We start from the raw sequence: 16,923 nt of genomic DNA, 5'->3' as shown, positions 1-16,923 counted from the left end.
GTGAAGGGAAGGGAAGGGAAGGGAAGGGAAGGGAAGGGAAGGGAAGGGAAGGGAAGGGAAGGGAAGGGAAGGGAAGGGAAGGGAAGGGAAATAAAAAAGAGTGTAAGATTGCCTATTTCTTGGGCCTAACCTGCATATTTGGTTACTCTGGAATTTAATATGCCTAGTAGAATTATGACAGAAATTCAGGACACCAGTAGAAATCTAACAAGCACATGTATTTAAAATTTGTTTTTAAAGTCCAATTGTTTTTTAAAGTCTAATTTCCCCTTACACTAAAATTCAGTTTGCAGATGTTGCATGCTTTTCTTTTTACTTTTTTCAGAGTAGGGATGGGACGGTTTATCTTCTGAAGTTCTATCAGCAACAGAGCAGTTAAACTTTCCAACTATGAATTTTAAACTACTTCATGCAGTATTTGGATTAACAGATGAGCAAGAAAGAATGCACGGAAGAAAGCTCAGCCTGATGCACGTGGACAGGAAGCCACGTGACAATAGGCTGTGCCTTTGTGTCATGGGAACACTGCTATCAACTCCAGAGGAGCCATGACTTGGCTTTCTGACGGCACATCCAGAGCTCCTGCCAGAGCTGCTGCCATCCACACTACCCAATGTCCTACCAGCTTTCAGTGGGAAAAGACCCCCAAGTCTTCACATATATCGCTATTCCTCTGCCTAGAAGTCGGTAGGTAAAAAAAAGAAGAAAGAAAGAAAGAAAAAAGAGCTCCCTAACATCAATGAGCATTGACCAGGTGTTGGGCCCCAGCCCCATTGTGCCATTCTTTCTTGCCATTCGTGAAAAGAAACAAGAATGTGACATTACTAATGGCAAATAACAGTCTTGATTACAAGTTTTATGTGTTATACAGTTAGATTAGTTTATACCTATAACTCTACATAGTATTTTGTGTAAAAATAGCTTTGGAATATTAAAATCATTGCAATAAAATACCTGCAATATAATTATTAAATGTGTTCTTTGGTAGCTAGTCAACTTTTATGGATGGAATAGTTTCCCTTTTTTAAATCTGAACATTCCTTAACAAACAAAGAGAATGCACTGGTTTAGGTACCATTCAAAATTTCTCTGCCTAGTTTGAACTCGTGTCCGGGCATCGCGCCGGGGAAGCTCAAACACCAAAACAGCAAAAATCACACTACCATTCAAATGCATTCGGACGACTCCACGCCTTGCTGGCTATGCCACGCACGACCCTCTCTGCCAACCAGCTCTGACTCAGTCCCTACCACCGGTGTGTACACAGCACAGACACACTGCACACCTTCATGGCGATCGCTGTGGAAATGAAGAGCCATATCTGACAGGATGTCCATTCAATGACAAGAAATCACTATGCTCCAAACCACTACACAGCCAAGGACGGTGGAGATGATCATGGATGAAGGTGTGAGACCAGTGGTCTACTTTTCTTCTCTTCGTGTTCCACTTTGTTCATTCCATTTCACTCTCTTCTTTCCTTTATTTTTTGCAAGTTGTCATCCTACTAAAGCGTGTGTCTTAGAACAAAGTCATAATGCAGGTGAAATAAGTCTTTGGTTTCTTTGGACTTATAAATAACATTTTTTTCAAATAGTTCTAAGTATAAACCTGCTATCTTGAGGTCCCGGTCTGTCTTTATTTATTTATTTATTTATTTTTAAAGCTTTTCCACCGAGGTTTAGTTTGTGGTAATTCCTTCATGCTTTGGTACAAGTGCTTGATGAAGATGAGTTGCCTGAATTGGAGCTGCCCTCGTCTTGCCACTTATCCAGACTCCTCCTCCGTGCATTCATGAAAAAGTTGCTGACGGTGCTCAGCTCCAACCCGAGCTGCTGGGAAATGGTGATTTGTAATTCTTTGGATGGACGCTTATTTTCCTTGAATATTGCATGTAGAGTTCGACGCTGGACATCCGTGAAGACCAACCGAGGCTTTTTGGGGGTATTCCCTCTGTCCTTCCCGTGCTCTTGTTCTTTCCTCTTGCACGCTGCAAGAAAGCGGAGCACTGGTTAGAGGTCTGGCAGAGTGGTAAAAGACAACCAGAATAAAAGGAGCATTCACTTTGGCTTCCACATTTGGCGAGGATGTGTGGCATGGGATAAGACATGCACTTACATGCAGGTTTTGTGGGTCCACCGACAGGCACTTGCACAAGTCAGTTTAAAGACAAGTTTAGGGGTTTATTTTTTAACACACTATAAGCTATGAAAAATTAAGGGAAATAAATTAAAAAATGCCTTTGCCATTGTCTGCTAAAACTCAGTGAAGCTGTCCCTGAGAGGTTAAATTTTGACATGGTTGAACTATGGAACATCCCTCGAACGTAGAGTGGAAATTCACAGAGCTCTTAAGTCAATCTTTCCTGCATTTTTAATCCTCCCTATTTGTTGCGAATCCATTTCTGTTTTGTTGTTGCTGATGGTTTTCCTCTTTTTTTTGGCTGAGAAATAAGGAACTGGGAGAAAACAGGACCCTGATACCATCTCACAGCTCAGAATGATGACTAAAAGAACCATCTTTTCACACAGAACAATGGCACACCAACTCTTCCTTACGCAATTTCACTTTCTTCTGTCCTCTCTCTCCCTTCCGCTCCCTTTCAGAGAGCTGTTACACCACACACCACTGACAGGCCATACAACCCCAGATCTGCCTTGCAGATCACCTGCTCGGCAGAAACCAGGGAGCTGGGAGCACAGCTCCAAGTCCCCTGCAGCCTTTGACCGCCTGCCAGCTCATATTGTTAGCATTTAGCCAGGATAAAAAGGTTCCCTGGGAGGACAGATTGGTCTGTCTCACTTTCAAAAGAGTCTGAAGTTGTCTGTTTCCTCTTTTTTTTTCCGCTCTAACAGTGTCCTTTAATGCTGATTTAGGGACGTACTTCTGAAAAGAATATGGATGTTCTGCCTTTGTTTCTGTGGAGATCCTAGCCCTTATTTCTGTGGAGATCAGTGCTGATCATATTAAAACCACCTATCTCATGGATATAGAGTGAAGACAACAAATTATTTTACAAAGATCCTTCCTCCACCTTTTATTGTTACCCAGGGCCAGCATTGTCACGAGGGTGTATCTGCTTGAGGGAGACAGAAGAACGGTCACACACCGTCTGCCCCTCCAGTTGCCTTCCAGCCCCATCCATGCAGGTGCTTTTGCAGAGGCTAATGGTGTGGGTCTCAGCCACGCACCCCTCCATATGATCATAAGGACTGATGTGCCAGACTCACATCTTCTATGGCTATTTTTATCTGAAAACCTTTGAAGAGTGCTTTGAAGTTACATCTTAACCTCTAAAATATGGTATCACTTCTGGGTTGAAAAACAGGTTTGATGCAACAGGTTTCTCACGGAACTAAGCTGGTGAACCCACTGCAGGGATCAGTGAAATAGTTACACTGAATTCAGAAATAATTCTGGGTCCCAACTGGAAGTAAACATGGATAACTCGTGGGTTAAAAATACTATTGCAGGAATAGTCTGTTAGTAACCAGTTGGTATTCAAAATGAGGAGTGCAGGAGAGAGAGACGGAATCTCAACTCTTATACCCCTCAACATTTGAGGTCAGAAGCTCCTGAGGGAGAAGCTAAAGAGGCAAGCTGAACCCACTCCACATTAGCTGCCCCCAGCAGCTCATTTCTACTCACACTGCTTTACACCTTTCCAAAGACAACACAAATCCCAGCTTTCACCTGGACAGACTGTGCAGAGAGACTATCATTTGCCACGCAGCCCCAATTACACCAGCAGTGCAGCCCACATCAGCAGGAACACAGAGCTGGCTCACCTGGCTGTGCTGACCTCGGGGCTTCCATCACCACTGAGCACAAGGGTTCTCTGAAATCACAGAGAACAAAACAGCCACACGTTGTGAAACTCGCGTATCATGTCTACCTGAGCTTCTGCTTCTGAGATCTAACATTCCTGGATAATTATTTCCCTAGAAAATGTCTCAGCAGTTACCCAATACCTTGCTCTCAAAGTTCAGCTGTATGACTACTGCTAGCAACATCCCATGGGTAAGAAAAAAGTGCCCACTGCTGAGCAGAATAGAACAAATTCTGTCAGTTCCATGATGCAAATAAGCTGAGTTCAGTATGTCAGAGATTTCAGAGTTCAGTATGTCCTGCTTCTCTCCAGTTTGTCTAGCACCTCACTTCGCAGGTGACCGATGATACCAAGCTGGGACTGACTTCCTATGAGCTGTTTTCTGGCTGATGAAGGGAAGAGACCAAAACAGAACAGCGGGGACGTGGAACTTTCACAAACTATCACACAGGTTGCTGGTTCCAAGGCCTGGCCCATGGTAAAGCTCCCTGGCTCACAGAGCTCACAGCAGGGCTGCCAGGCTTCTGCCTGAGCGGGGAAGGCGGCTCCCGCCTCCATCTTCTGCCTTGTCTGGGCCCGGGAATATTAATAGCACTTAAAAATAAATAATGGTGATAATGAAAAACCGTAATAGGGTTTCCTGACGATCGTTTTTCCTGCATTGGAGCCAATCAATTTTAATAATAAATTATAGCTTCCAGCTTGCCAGGGAACAAATGCGCATAGCGAGGTGAAGCCTGCTGCGAGGCAGCGCTGCCCAGGCCATGCCCACACAGCAGCAGTGCCCGCTGCAGCCAGAGCTCCTGTGGCACAGGCAGCTGCTGGAGGCACAGGCCTCACCAACACCAGCTGGCACCTCTTTTGGTAAAACGCCAGAGCCTGTCTTAGAACTGCTTACCACACACTGATGCATGGATGTAAGCACGGCGCAGCATGCACAGCACACAGCGCAGCCAGCCCTGCCCTCCACCCAACAGCGAAGCACCTCACGATGCCTTTGGAAAGAGCCTAAAGAAAGCCTAGTTTAAAAAAGACAACACAGCAGAGTATAGTCCCTTTGAGTCTGGCAACACAGGTGCAGATATGACAATGCAATATTATCAGTGCTAGAAGGAGCCCTATAAATCCAGTGCTGAACTCTGGCCTCTTCCCGTCACTTCTATCTTCCTGTGCCCTGAGCAGCAGATATTTCTGACACGTGCAATTCTCCTGATACAGCCCATCAATCCAGTTTTGTCTCCCTTTGTTCCTCACAAGCCGCCTGAGGGATGTGGCTGCGCTCACTTGCTGGTGCTGGGGAGCTCTGCACATCTCCTCGCTGCTCTGAGCACGCTGTCCTGCAGTCCCACCACAGCCGTGTCCAGGAGGCTGAGCCAGGAACTACAAACAGGAGGAGGCCATAGGAACCCTCAGTGGCACAGCCGCTTTCAAGCACCTAGGGGAGATGGAGCTGAGGCACACACACATCTGCAGGTGCAGCGGCTAACGGCAAGGGAGCACGCAGCACCCTGAGGGCTCCCTGCTTCATGATTCCTTTTCAAGATGGAAAGACAGCCATGAACACTGAGACACCAGACACTGCTGGTGTGGGGGAACAGCCACTGGGACAAAGCACAGCAAAACGTCACTGTCCATAAGCACAGCATTTTTCCTTCAGACAGGCAGGAGAAAAAAAAAAAAAACGAAACAGCATTATGCCTCTCTCAGAGGCTCCAGTGCAGGGTTCTCTGGAAGCAGTGTGGAGTTCACGCTGCACCAGGAACCAGCCAAAGTGCTGCAGAGCAGGATGCTGCAGGAAACACAAGCAGGCATGCGGGAGATTGACTTGAGAGTTCTCACAAGTTTTGTGAGGGTCCCTTTTTTCCCCCTCCTCTGGCAAAATGAAATCTTTTTGCTATTCTGACTCCATCTGTGCAGGGCATGTGTCACAGACATCAAAACCCTGTCAGAGTTCCCTTCTTTAATGCATTTTCTGATCTTTGCCACGTTCCATCTGTAGAATCTGGCACCTGCCTTGGCCATCCAAATGGGGCCCACCAACACCCTGGGACTCTAAATCACCTGCTTTCCATTTGAAACGCTGCAACACATCCAACAGCAATTTCAGAGAGGGAAAAGCCTTCAGCAGTACAGCCCAGAAAGTATCCTGGGGGGAAATTCCTCCAGAGGGGGCTGCCTTTGGCAGGCCAGTGGGGTTTCCATCAGAGGCTGAGCCTGGTTCAGACATCAGAGGTGGTCCCAGTCACATGGCTACAGGACATGCTGGGAGTGAGTAGCCAAAAGTATATGGCAAACTCAGAGTGATGATAACATACAATTAAGGGTGATAAGCTCCATCCTTGTCATGGGAATAACACCTCTGGAGCAGGCAGAGAGATCTTTCCTAATTGCTAAAACCTCCTATTTGGAGAGAATATGAGAACAAGATGAGGGGCCTACAATTGACAAGCTACCTTGCCAGAGACCTCACCACATGAGCTAAAGGCAGGCAGTTCTCTTCTCTAGATCCTCCCGGTACCATCCAGCACTTTGTCTCTCTGGGAATCTGTATTTACATCACTTGCTCTGGATCTTATTTCTCTGCCATCACGCCCCTTTTGCTGTTCCACAACATGAGAAGAGTTAAGGATGTATCTGCAAGGGAAGCTCACAGCCCAACATCACCCTGCCAACGCATGGATCCCAGCTGAGACTGCCAGTGCCAAACACCTCACTGCTTGCACTGTATTAAAATCTGACCTTAATTTGCTGCCAGTGGAATAACAAAGCGAGGCGGGCTCAGGCATGATGACTCTGCAGTGGGGTTCCGGGCTCCACGTGCCCGCAGTGCTGACAGACCCGTGAGCACCTGCATGAGCTGCCACGGCCACCCAGGGCCTGCCGCTAAGTGGATCAATGGGGGAAGCACCCGATATTCCTGCTATATCATTTACAGCAAATGCTGAATTTCTGGAGCCGGGTCTTTAGTTAACCATATTACTGTGACAAATATTTCTTTGTCTAGCATAAGTAATTAGAATTTAATCACTTTAACGGCATCTTAATTACCCCAAATGAATTGAAAGGACATTTAATAGCAAAGATTAAATTGCCTTAATGAATGATTTTTGCGACTCCATCAATATGTTAATCACGTTAGCCCTTCCTTTCCTACGAGCGCTGGCGGCTGCTGGCCCCTGGGTGGCGACCTCGGATCGCCGCTTCCGCGCCGTGCAGCTCCGGCTGCACCGCCCCGCAGCGCCCCGCAACGCCCCGCAGCGCCCGGCTGCGGCCGCCCCCGCAGCCCCTCGCCTCGCTGCCGTGCGGGCGCCCCAGCCCCGGTTCCGCCGCAGCCGCCGAGATGGGGTTTCCGGGCTGTGGAAGTGACGCGCTCCGCTCCCAGAGCTTCGCTGGGATTTTAAAGGCCCTCGAAGGCACGTACCGAGCGGGCGGCACTCGGACTTGTTTCCTGAGGCCCCACCCCACTTCTCCCCCGCTAGTTGGAAAGCCCTTCGTCAATTCCGACAGTACTCAAACAGCGAGAGCTGCCCTGCGTCCTTGAGACGGCTGTGCCACCACCGGGTCCCCACGCCGGAGCACTGCAGTGCGGCTGCTGCCGTGTTGCGGCCGTGCCCTGAGCTCCGGGCGGACCCCCGCAGCCCCCGCCCTGCTCGGTGTCCCCCGCAGCGTGTGCCCGAGCGGTGCCGGTGTGAGAAGCATCGCGGGGCCGACCTCCTCGGGAGCGGGACGCCTCGAGTGAGCTTTGTTGCAGAAGAATTTCGCTGAGACCGTCGCCTCTCCGCCGGGAGGTGATCTACCCCGAGACATCGATGTCTGCGGCGAAATCGCCGCTCTGGATCTGCGCACGCGGAGGTGCGGAAGCCACAGAGAGCCAGCGGGAGCCCGGAGCTCACCGGGCAGAGCCACACCCGGTACCGCGCTGCCCCGAGACGGGCCACGAGCACGCGGCTCCCGCGCTCGAAACGACTCCGTCCTTGCGTGGGGCCCGCGGGGTCCCGTAGCCGAAGCCGAGCGCGGTCAGTCCCGGCGACGCGCGCACAGCCGCACCGCCGGACGGCTCCGCGCGCTCCCACGAACCCTCGGCCGAGTCCCCCGGGCGGCCCCGCGCCGCCGGTAACTGTCCGCAGTGCTGAAGCAGCCGCCATCCAGGCCGCTCCCGAGCCCGCACGGCGCCGCACGCCGTCATCCGTCCGCCCGCCCCGTCGGGGTGTCCCGGCCCGGGCAACCGCCGCCCGGCGCGGAGGCGGTCAGTAGAGGGCGCAGAACCGACGGGAACGGCGGGAAGCACTTGGCCGGGGCAGTTCGACGGCAGCACCCGGGAGGCGCGAGCAGAAGGGACGGAGCGGTTCCGAGGCCGCTTCGTCAAAATCGCAGCGGATCGGAATGAACGAACGGACGAACAAGGGAGAGGCGGGAGCCGCCGGGCCGACACTAACGAAGGGCGAATGCGGTGCGTGCGAGCGGCTGGGAGTCGGTCCCGCCGCAATGACGTTGCTGGAGAACACGGGGCCCACAGCGGCACCGGGCTGCGGAGTGGGGTGGGCGGCCCTCATCAGATTCCATATAAATGCGGAGAACGCTCTGATTATGGTATTGATTTCTTTAGAGTTAATTTGGTGAGAAACCCTCGCAGGCTGCCCAGAGCTTGGCTTGGCCGAGATTTCGTTTGGGAGAGAGAAAGGAGACGGGGAGGAGAGAAAAGATGCATAGGTACAGACAGCAACAGCCCGGTCACCGGAATGCAGCGGGCGGGGAGAAGAAGGAGAAGAGAGGGTACCGCCGCGCTCAGCACCCCCGGAGCAGAGGCCACCCCCGAACCCCTCCCGACGGCCCGCACCGCTGGGAAATACCGCGGAGGAGAACCGCTCGGAAATGCCGACGGGCCGCGGCGGTGCCGGGCGCTTCCTTCGAACCGCGTTTATTCTTGGAGCCCCTTCGCTGCCCTCCAGGTGTCAACGGCGGCGGTGTGGGGCCGAAGGAAGAGCGAGCGAGAAACAGCCGAGCGGAGACGTACTGAGCGATATGGGGGGGAGTGGAAGGGCAGACAAAGAGAGAATGGAGAGGAGAGGGGACATAGGGTGAATAAGATGGAGGCTGAAAGAGGTCAGCGCTGCTCACGCTGCGAGACGCAGCCCGGGGAAGCGCCGGGGCCCCAGAGCAGCTTCCACACAGACCCCGAGCCCTCTGACTGCTGGGGTGTGAGGCGGAGACACAGGGAGGGTCCCCCCCAAATCCCCCCACCGCCTGCGGCCCTGGGACACCGGCGGGAAGAAGCCGGGCGTTTTTCCGCCGCCAACTGTCCGTAAACGCCCGGGAGTGAGCTATAATTGGGACGTGAAATTTAATTGCCGCCGACTGGAGTAATTTATGATATTCTGAACTGACGTTCATACATCAGTATCAGTCCGGGCAGGTTTTTACCATTCGGTAAGGTCATCACACATGTAAAACCTGCACGAGATGAGATCGATAGCTGACGCACTCGCAGAGGTCGCCCGCCGCCCGCCTCTCTTACACCCGCCTGCATCCCTTCCTGCCAGCGGCGCTCAGCGCGCGGGCCAAATCCTGCGGGCCGGAGGAGCGCTGCGAGGACCGCCCCCATTGGCTGGGATACGCCGCTATGCAAATGAGCACGTGCGGCGGGCGGCCCAGGTGGGGCCGGGCGGGGCGGGGCGGGGCGGGCGCTGCGGGGCCGGGCGCTGCTCCCCGCGTCCCCTCGGCCCCGGGCAGCCGGAACGGCTCGAGCCCGGCAGGCCGCTTCTCCGCGGTGCCGGCCGTCCAGTAGCGTCGGAAAGGGGACGCGAAACGACGAGGCTTTGTCCCTCTGCCCGGACCGCCCCGCTCTGCCGCCCGGGTGCAGGGGCGCACCGGGAGCGAACAAAGGGCTGCGCGGCGCCGCGGGGAGCCGCTCCTCAGCGATCCGCGCACACGAGCGGGGCTCGGGGCGTACGACACGGTTCGTACGGTTCGGCCCCGAGGTCGTTGGGCGACGTCGGAAGTGGCCCCCATCCGCCTCTCTTCAGCGCCCGCGGGACGGGGCTGCGCGGCTCCCAGAGAGCGCAGGAGGCGGAAAGGGCGCTGCCGAGCTCGGACCTTGGACGCCGAGCGCGGCCGAAGCCGAGGTGGCGCGGGAGGAACAAGGGATCCGCGCCGCGTCTCAGCGGTGCCGCTCCGCCCCCGGCCCCGAGCGCAGAGCCGGGCCGAGCGCACCCCGGGGGTCCCCCGGTTGCCGGCACCGCGCGTCGGTGCGTTTGCGAGTGGGGAGACGAGCGGCTTCCCTCGTTGTTTTCTCCGGAACGGATTGGTGACCCCGGCGGATCGACTGTCTCGCGTTCTCCAGGGACAAATTAGTGGAGACCTATCACTTAATTAACAGCCCCTTGCTCACGGCATATTAAACCCGCGTCCCGCACAAGCCGGGGGTGGGAAGGCGCGGGGAGGCCACGGGATAGGAGACGCGTTCCGCTTCGTTTGTCGCACACGGCGCCCGGCCGGGCCCTGTCCGCGGCCCGGACCTGCCCGGACGGCCGCGGGGCGCTCCTTTCGTCCCCACACCAAAGCCACAACGCTCCGCGCGACGATCACCACAGCAATCCGTTAAAAACCGAACGACTCCAATCGACGGCGTTGCTCCTGCACGCCGGGCCCGCACGTCTGTGCGCGACTCTCGTTCCGCAGCACCCGCCGGGCACGGGCGGACATAGAGCTCCGACCCACTCCAAGCTCCGGCCTCGCTGCGCTCCCCGAGCCCGTGGGCGCGGCGTTGGGCAGCGCAGAGCCCGGGCCCCGTTCCGGCCGCGCAACGCCGCCGATTCCTCCGCTGCGGGAGGCCCGAGTCACGGCGGGACAAAGCGGAACCGGCAGCGGCACTGCCCGGAGCTGCACTGCGGCCCTCCCGGAGGCGCTTCTCCGCACCTGCGGCCACCGCGTGCGTCGGCGCCCGGCGTGAGCTCCGCAACCCGCGGGCACTGCGGGCACCGCGCGGGGACGCGGGGCCGAGCGCGGCCCGAACGGGGCCCAAGCCGCCCCCGCACGGCCGGGCACAGGCGCGGGGCCCGTCCCGTCCCGCCGCGGCTCCGCTCACCTGCCAGCCGCAGAGCAGACATCCGCTGGAACTCGGGCTCCTGGAGCCACTTCCACATCCTGCGGAAGGTCTCCCGGCCGGACTTGAGCTTGCTCCAGGGCTTGGGGTTCCTCAGCAGGTCCGAGAGGGTCCCCTGGGAGCGGCACAGCACCCGCTGGGCGAAGATGGCCTGGGGGATGCTGTATCGCTTGAGCTCGGTGGTGATCCTCTGAGCGACTTCTTTGGTATTGATTTCTTCCATTTGCCCTGAATTGCTCCCGCCGCCCGCCTGCGAGCCCGCCACCGCAGGGTTCTGCTCCCGGCCGGGGCCCAGCAGCTGCCCATGGCCCTGCGCGCCCAGGTGGCCGTGCGGGGGGTGCGGGATGCCGCCCAGGGGCACCATGCCGGCGGGCGGGGCGCTCAGGTGCTGCTCGCCGTGCCGGCCCAGCATGGCGGGGTGCGGCGCCTCGAAGCCGGTGGGCGTCAGCATCTTGTCGGCGGGCATGGCGGCGCCGGGGTGCGCGTAGTGCGGCAGCGCCTGCTGCGAGCCGTGCACCGAGCCCAGCCCCGAGCCCGACAGCGGCGACAGGCTCTGCCCCATGCCGGCCACGTCCTTGTGGTACGGCGCGTAGAGGTTGTTCATGGGCGCCAGGCCCCGCTCGTCCCGCATGAGCGTGAAGCTGCCGCTGACGTTGCCCGGGAGGCGCTGGTGCGGATGGTGGTGATGGTGGTGGTGGTGGTGCGGAAACTTGTCCGACACCGTGGAGATGGGCGGCAGCGGCTGCAGCGGAGTCAGCGTGGTGTAGGTGCCGCTCATGCCCATGCCGGGGGGCGTCTCGCAGCCCATGCTCATGGCGGGATGCAGCGGCCCCCCCAGCCCGTGCTCGGCGGCGCGGTGGTGGTGGTGGAAGTCGCCGCCGTCCAGCAGCGCCATGCCCGCGGGCCGCGCGGGGCCGCCCAGGTGCCCGCGGGGCGGCACGGCGGCGGCGCGGGGGTGCGCGGGGCCGCCCAGCAGCTCGGCGCCCGGCTCATGGCTCACCGCGTGCAGGTCGCCCATGCTCTCCATCGCCAGCTGCGCGTTCATCGCGGGCCGCGCACATCCGTGTGGTGCGGCGGGCGCGGGCCGGCTCCTCCCGCGGGACGCGGCGGCTCTGGAGGGGTCTCGGTGCCGTCGCCGCTGGGTTGGTGGCGCTTGGGTTTGATTTTTTTTTTTTTTTTTTTGGTGGTTAACTGAGTTTTTCTTATTTTTTGCGGGACGACGCCGGCTCGGTCCTAGGGCCCCCGCTCCCTCAGGCCAGGCTCCGCAGCCGCGGCGGCCGTCCGCCCGCGCCCCTCGCCATCTCTAGCCATGGCTCTCTCTGCGCTCCGCCGTTTGGCCGCCGCTCCGCTGCTGCAGCGCCGCGGCGCTCCGCGCGGCGCATGCGCGCCCCGCCCCACCCCGCCCCGCGCCCGCCCGCGCCCCGCCTCCGCGCGCCCCGCCCCGTGACGTCACCACTCCTATTAAGGGGGCCAGCCCCGCGCGCGGCGCTCACAGCCGCGGTACCGCGCGGCCCCCCGGAGGTCTGCGGTCGCCGCCCGGGCGGGGTTTCCCGCTTCCCCCCGGATCCCGCCCCGTGAGCCGTGCCCCCACTCTGCAGCAGCCCACCCACCCCACCTCCCTGCGGTGACCGCCCCCCTCCCCCAGGCGCTGCGGGGCCGTGCCCGTGCCCGGAGAGCAGCTGCCCCAGCGCGGCCGCTGGGTCCTTTTTTCCCCCCGAAATAAAGAATAGAGGGAGGAGGAGAGAGAGAAAAGCGGCCCCCCCGCCGGCCCCTCGTAAGCGGAGGTGCCTTTATCCCGGCAGAACGGGCAGATGTGCCCATTGTCCGCCCATTAACAATAACGGACCCCGCCGGCGGCGCGGGGCGGGCGCGCTGCGGGAGAGCCGCGGGGCCGTGGCCGGGAGGGTCGGGGCAGAGCCGGCGCGTGGGGACGGGCTCAGCACTCCGGCACGGGGCAGCCCTGAGAGGAGGCGCGGGGCTCTGCCTCCACGAGCAGCTCCGGCCGCGCTGCGGGGCGCTGTCAGCGCGGTGCGTGGCACGGGGAACCCTGGGCCGCTCCTGCGTCGCCCCGTCACGGAGCACCGGGCCGAGGCACGGCGCAGAGCGGAGCCCGACGGGGCGCTTCGGCGCATCCCGCGCTCGGGCCCGGCCCCGCGTCGCGCTGCGGCGTTGGCGGGGCACTGACCTCGTGCCCCAGGCGGGTGCGGGGACTTCGAGTTCGCTGCCGCTGCGTGCCCAGAGCTGCGTGCGCGGCCCTCCAAGGTGATGCCTTTGGGTCTTTATCCCTAAAAAAACACGATTCCCTGAAATGAAAACCCCACGCACCTCCGCGTGCGTTTACGGCAAAACTCAGAGTCGCTGAATCGCGCCTCCGAGGGACGGCCGCTGCCCACCGCCGGGTGTTTCCTGAAGCCCTTCCGCTGTCCCTTCACCGAACTCCGCGCAGAGCAGCGCCGTCCCAACGCCCGAATCTGCGCGGCCCGAACAGCGCTGCCCCATTCCTTATAGAACGGGAAAGGAGCACCCAAAGCTGCTCCTGGCCTCGGGCAAAAAAATAAAATGAAATCATCGAAGCATTTCTAGAGCGAGACGAGCGGCTGCGGTCGCTCTTCGGGCCAACGCGAGGAATTCCGGATCTGATGGGGACGCTCAGCTTCTCGATAACTGTATCTGCGTACAATTTAAATATTTAAATTTAAATTAATCAAAAGTTCCTCTGTACAACACTGGGCGAGCAGCTGCCAACGCGAACTCGGCCACGCGGAAGTCACCTGCTCGAGTTTGGGGAAAATCACAGCATCCGATTTTTCTTCGAGAAAGGAACGCGGTCCCCGCACACCCCACGTCGGGACCACGGCCCGGGGCGGCTCGGGGCTCGGGGAGTAACGGCCGCGGGTCACGGGCCCTGCACCCCGCCCGTCCGCCGCTTTTTCGTAACAATTTTTTCCCGTTGCTCCCGGGGAGTTCTTGGCAACGGTACGCTCCCGGTGCGGGGAGGATGTGGCTCTTCGACGACTCCCTCTGGGCGCCCCGGAACGGTCCGGGGACCGCACCCCGCACGTAGTCCGCACTGCCCGCACCCTGCGAAGCCGTCGGGGTGGCCCAGTACCGGCCCCCCCGGGCGCAGAGCCTCCCGCACTGCCGGCGGAGGGGGAGTGCCGGGGACGCATCATTTCGGTGTTTTAATCAATTACCGCTTTGCAGTCAAGTACCATATATTTAACAGAATAATCGTTACCGCCCTTAAGTCTTTATTTGATCAGCAGATACTCAGCGCGGACTTAAAACGCAACTTCGGTTGTTTGAATTGCGCCGCGTGTTGTGCTTTTTAAATCCGTGCGACGACAGACGGAACGGCCGCCGGCTCCCGCTGACAGCAACACAAGCGGGCACCGGGCCCTGCGACGGCGCAGCCCCGACGGGGCGGCCGGGCTTGGGACAACTGGGGGTGTCCGGCGGCGGGGCCGCGGCTGTGCGGCTGTCTTTTTTTTTTTTCATCCTTTTCCATCTTTTCCCCCGTTTCATTTTCTTTTCCTTTTTCTCTTCTCTTTTTTTTCCCCCTTCCTCTTCTTTTTTACTTTTTCCCTCTTTACTTTTCCTTCCCCCTCCTTTTTCTTCTTTATTTTTCCCCTTATTCCTTCCTTTTCTTTTTCTTGGGGCGGGCGGGGGGGGCCGGGGGGGGGGGGGGGGCGGGGGGGGCGGTGGGGGGGGGGTGCTTTCCACTCTTTTCCTTCCCCCCTCCTCCTTTCCTTTTACCGTGTGCCGCTGCCCCGCACGCGCCGCCACCTCGGTGCAGATCTCCCGTCCCCCCCCCGCGCGGTGACAGCTTGCGGCGGCCGCGACACCCGGGTCCCCCCGCACGGGGACGGTGTCAAAGGTGACGCTCGGAGGCTCCCGAAGCCAACAGCTGCCAGGGGGGGATTAACTTTTCCAGACTTTCCCCTGTTGAGCTTCTTGGAAACTTGCTCGGCGACAAAAACATATACATCTGTCGCGGGGCAGGCAGAGAAAAGAGGGCTTTAGCGGCTGGGGCACGCGGGGGGGCGGCATTAAGGGGGCCGCAGGGTTGGGGGGATGGCCGCCGTGCCCTCAGGAGAGAGCAGGGCCGAGCCGTGGATCCGGGCCCCCGCATCTCTGGGCCGCAGCCACGCACTCGACCCCGACGGGGAGAACGGCGCTCGGCGGCCCGGCCCGGCCCACGGTGCTGCCCGAGGTCCACCCGGGCACAGGGCAGGGCTCACCCCCCAGACCCTCCACCACGTGCCAGGCTGCCGCCGCTCGCTGCCGTCGAGCCGAGGAAGGCCGCTCCCGCTGCCGGACGCCCCGTGCACCGAACGGAGAGTTCTGGCAGAGGGGCTGCCCCGGGCTGGGTGAGCGCCCCGGGCTGAGTGTGAGCTTCGGCTGGGTGTGAGCCCCCACGGCTGGGTGTGAGCCCCGGGTCCGGAGACCCGCAGAGGGCGAGGGGGGGCACCGGGAGAGGTTGCGGGAGCTGCCCGGCCCCACCGCCCCGAGCCGGCTCCGCGCCGCGCCCCGCGCCGACCGCAGTGCTGGTAATGAAGGGACTTAGAGAAGCTTTGCAAAACACCGTAAATAATTTAGCGGCGTATTTCAGGAAATAAATAAATAAATAAATAAATAAAAAAAATACAGCTTTCTTAAATCATCTCCTCAATATAACTTGCAGCCTTACAGTATGGCCCTGGTAAGTCTGAATTTTTAAAGTAGCAATATTCAAAGAGACAGAGATGTCTGTATTAATTATTTATCCGCCGGTGCCTTCCTTCGTTTCTAACTTATTATTAATTAGGCGCCTCCAGTCTTTCGCAGAGAGCTCCGCAGAGCCAGTTGCAGCTTTAAATATGAATTAAAAGCAAATCCGAGCTACTGTAATGCGAAAATTATTCCGTGTCTTCCATGGCAGAGATGAATAGCCGCGCGGATCAATACTGTGAAGCTATGCTCCCAACGACAGCGTTATTGATAGCTGATATTAATGATGTTAATGATGGAAAAAGGAAAACAAGAGCCCGACAGACTTATAAACTTTTTATCTGCCGAAACCCCGCAATCGGGCGGACGGGAGCGTGAGTTAAGGGGGCCGCAGCTCGTAAGGACGTTATTTACGAAACCGGATAAACGAGCGCTGCCAGCGTGCCGCTTTTAACTCCGCGCTCCCGGCCGCCCAGAGGCACGCGCGGACCCTCGCAGGGGCCCCGACGGCCGCCGCTCCGCAACCCCCCGCAGCCCCTCTCTCTCCCGCGGAGTCCGGCCCGGGCAGAGCCGAGGGGTGGCCGGGAGCGGCCCTAGCCCTCACTCCGCAGCGCGACTCCGCCGGACCGCGAACACACGGGACCGCCCGCCCCGTCCCGTTTCGTCCCGTCCCGCCCTACTCGTACTCCGGGCTGCGGTTGTCCCTGTTCTGCCCCGCGGCTCTGCTCTCCTCCCGCGGAGCCGTGAGCCGGGCCCGGGCCGGACTGCGTCCATCCGCCCGCGGAGGCGTGCGCGTTGGAACACACGAGCGTACCCCGGCTGCGCTACGACGGGGATCAACGGCGCTCGTGCGAGCGCTGTTACTCAGGTTTATTATTCAGAGACGGACGCTCCCGGCCCCGCTCGCCCAGGGCCGATCCCCCCCCGCTCTGAGCCAGGGCCCGAAGCCGGAGCCCTGCAGGGGGAGGAGGGGGCTGAGGTGAGCGGCTGGGGGGGCTGCAGGAGAAGCACCTCGGCCCGGCGGCTGCGAACAGCGCGGTGCTGCCCAGCCGGAGCGGCTGCAGGCGCGGGGCGGAGGTGCAGCCGCTATGCGCGGAGAGACCTCGTAGGTAGAACTATTTATCGCTCTAAAAATCTGCCGGCTGTAAGCACTTTTCTTTTCTTTTCTTTCTTTTCTTTCTTTCTTTCTTATCTATCTTTTCTTATCTTTTCTTTCTTTTCTTTTCTTTTCTTTTCTTTTCTTTTCTTTTCTTTTCTTTTCTTTTCTTTTCTTTTCTTTTCC

At 58.6% G+C, this 16,923-nt stretch overlaps 1 protein-coding gene across 1 annotated transcript; it reads right to left on the bottom strand.

Moving 5' to 3' along the window:
* Nucleotides 1–26: 26 nt before the first annotated feature.
* Nucleotides 27–11,976, bottom strand: ONECUT1 (one cut homeobox 1). Its single transcript, XM_042876278.1, has 2 exons — nt 10,914–11,976; nt 27–1,990 (listed from the first exon to the last, which is right to left on the bottom strand). The coding sequence occupies exons 1-2, from the start codon at nt 11,974–11,976 to the stop codon at nt 1,701–1,703; spliced, it is 1,353 nt and encodes a 450-aa protein (XP_042732212.1). The 3' UTR covers nt 27–1,700.
* Between the last annotated feature and the right edge of the window lie 4,947 nt (nt 11,977–16,923).

The sequence above is a fragment of the Lagopus leucura genome, unplaced genomic scaffold (genome assembly GCF_019238085.1).
Source record: "Lagopus leucura isolate 7727_CA_CO unplaced genomic scaffold, USGS_WTPT01 Super-Scaffold_100015, whole genome shotgun sequence".
Lineage (NCBI taxonomy): Eukaryota > Metazoa > Chordata > Aves > Galliformes > Phasianidae > Lagopus > Lagopus leucura.
This window is presented reverse-complemented; position numbering and strand designations above follow the sequence as displayed.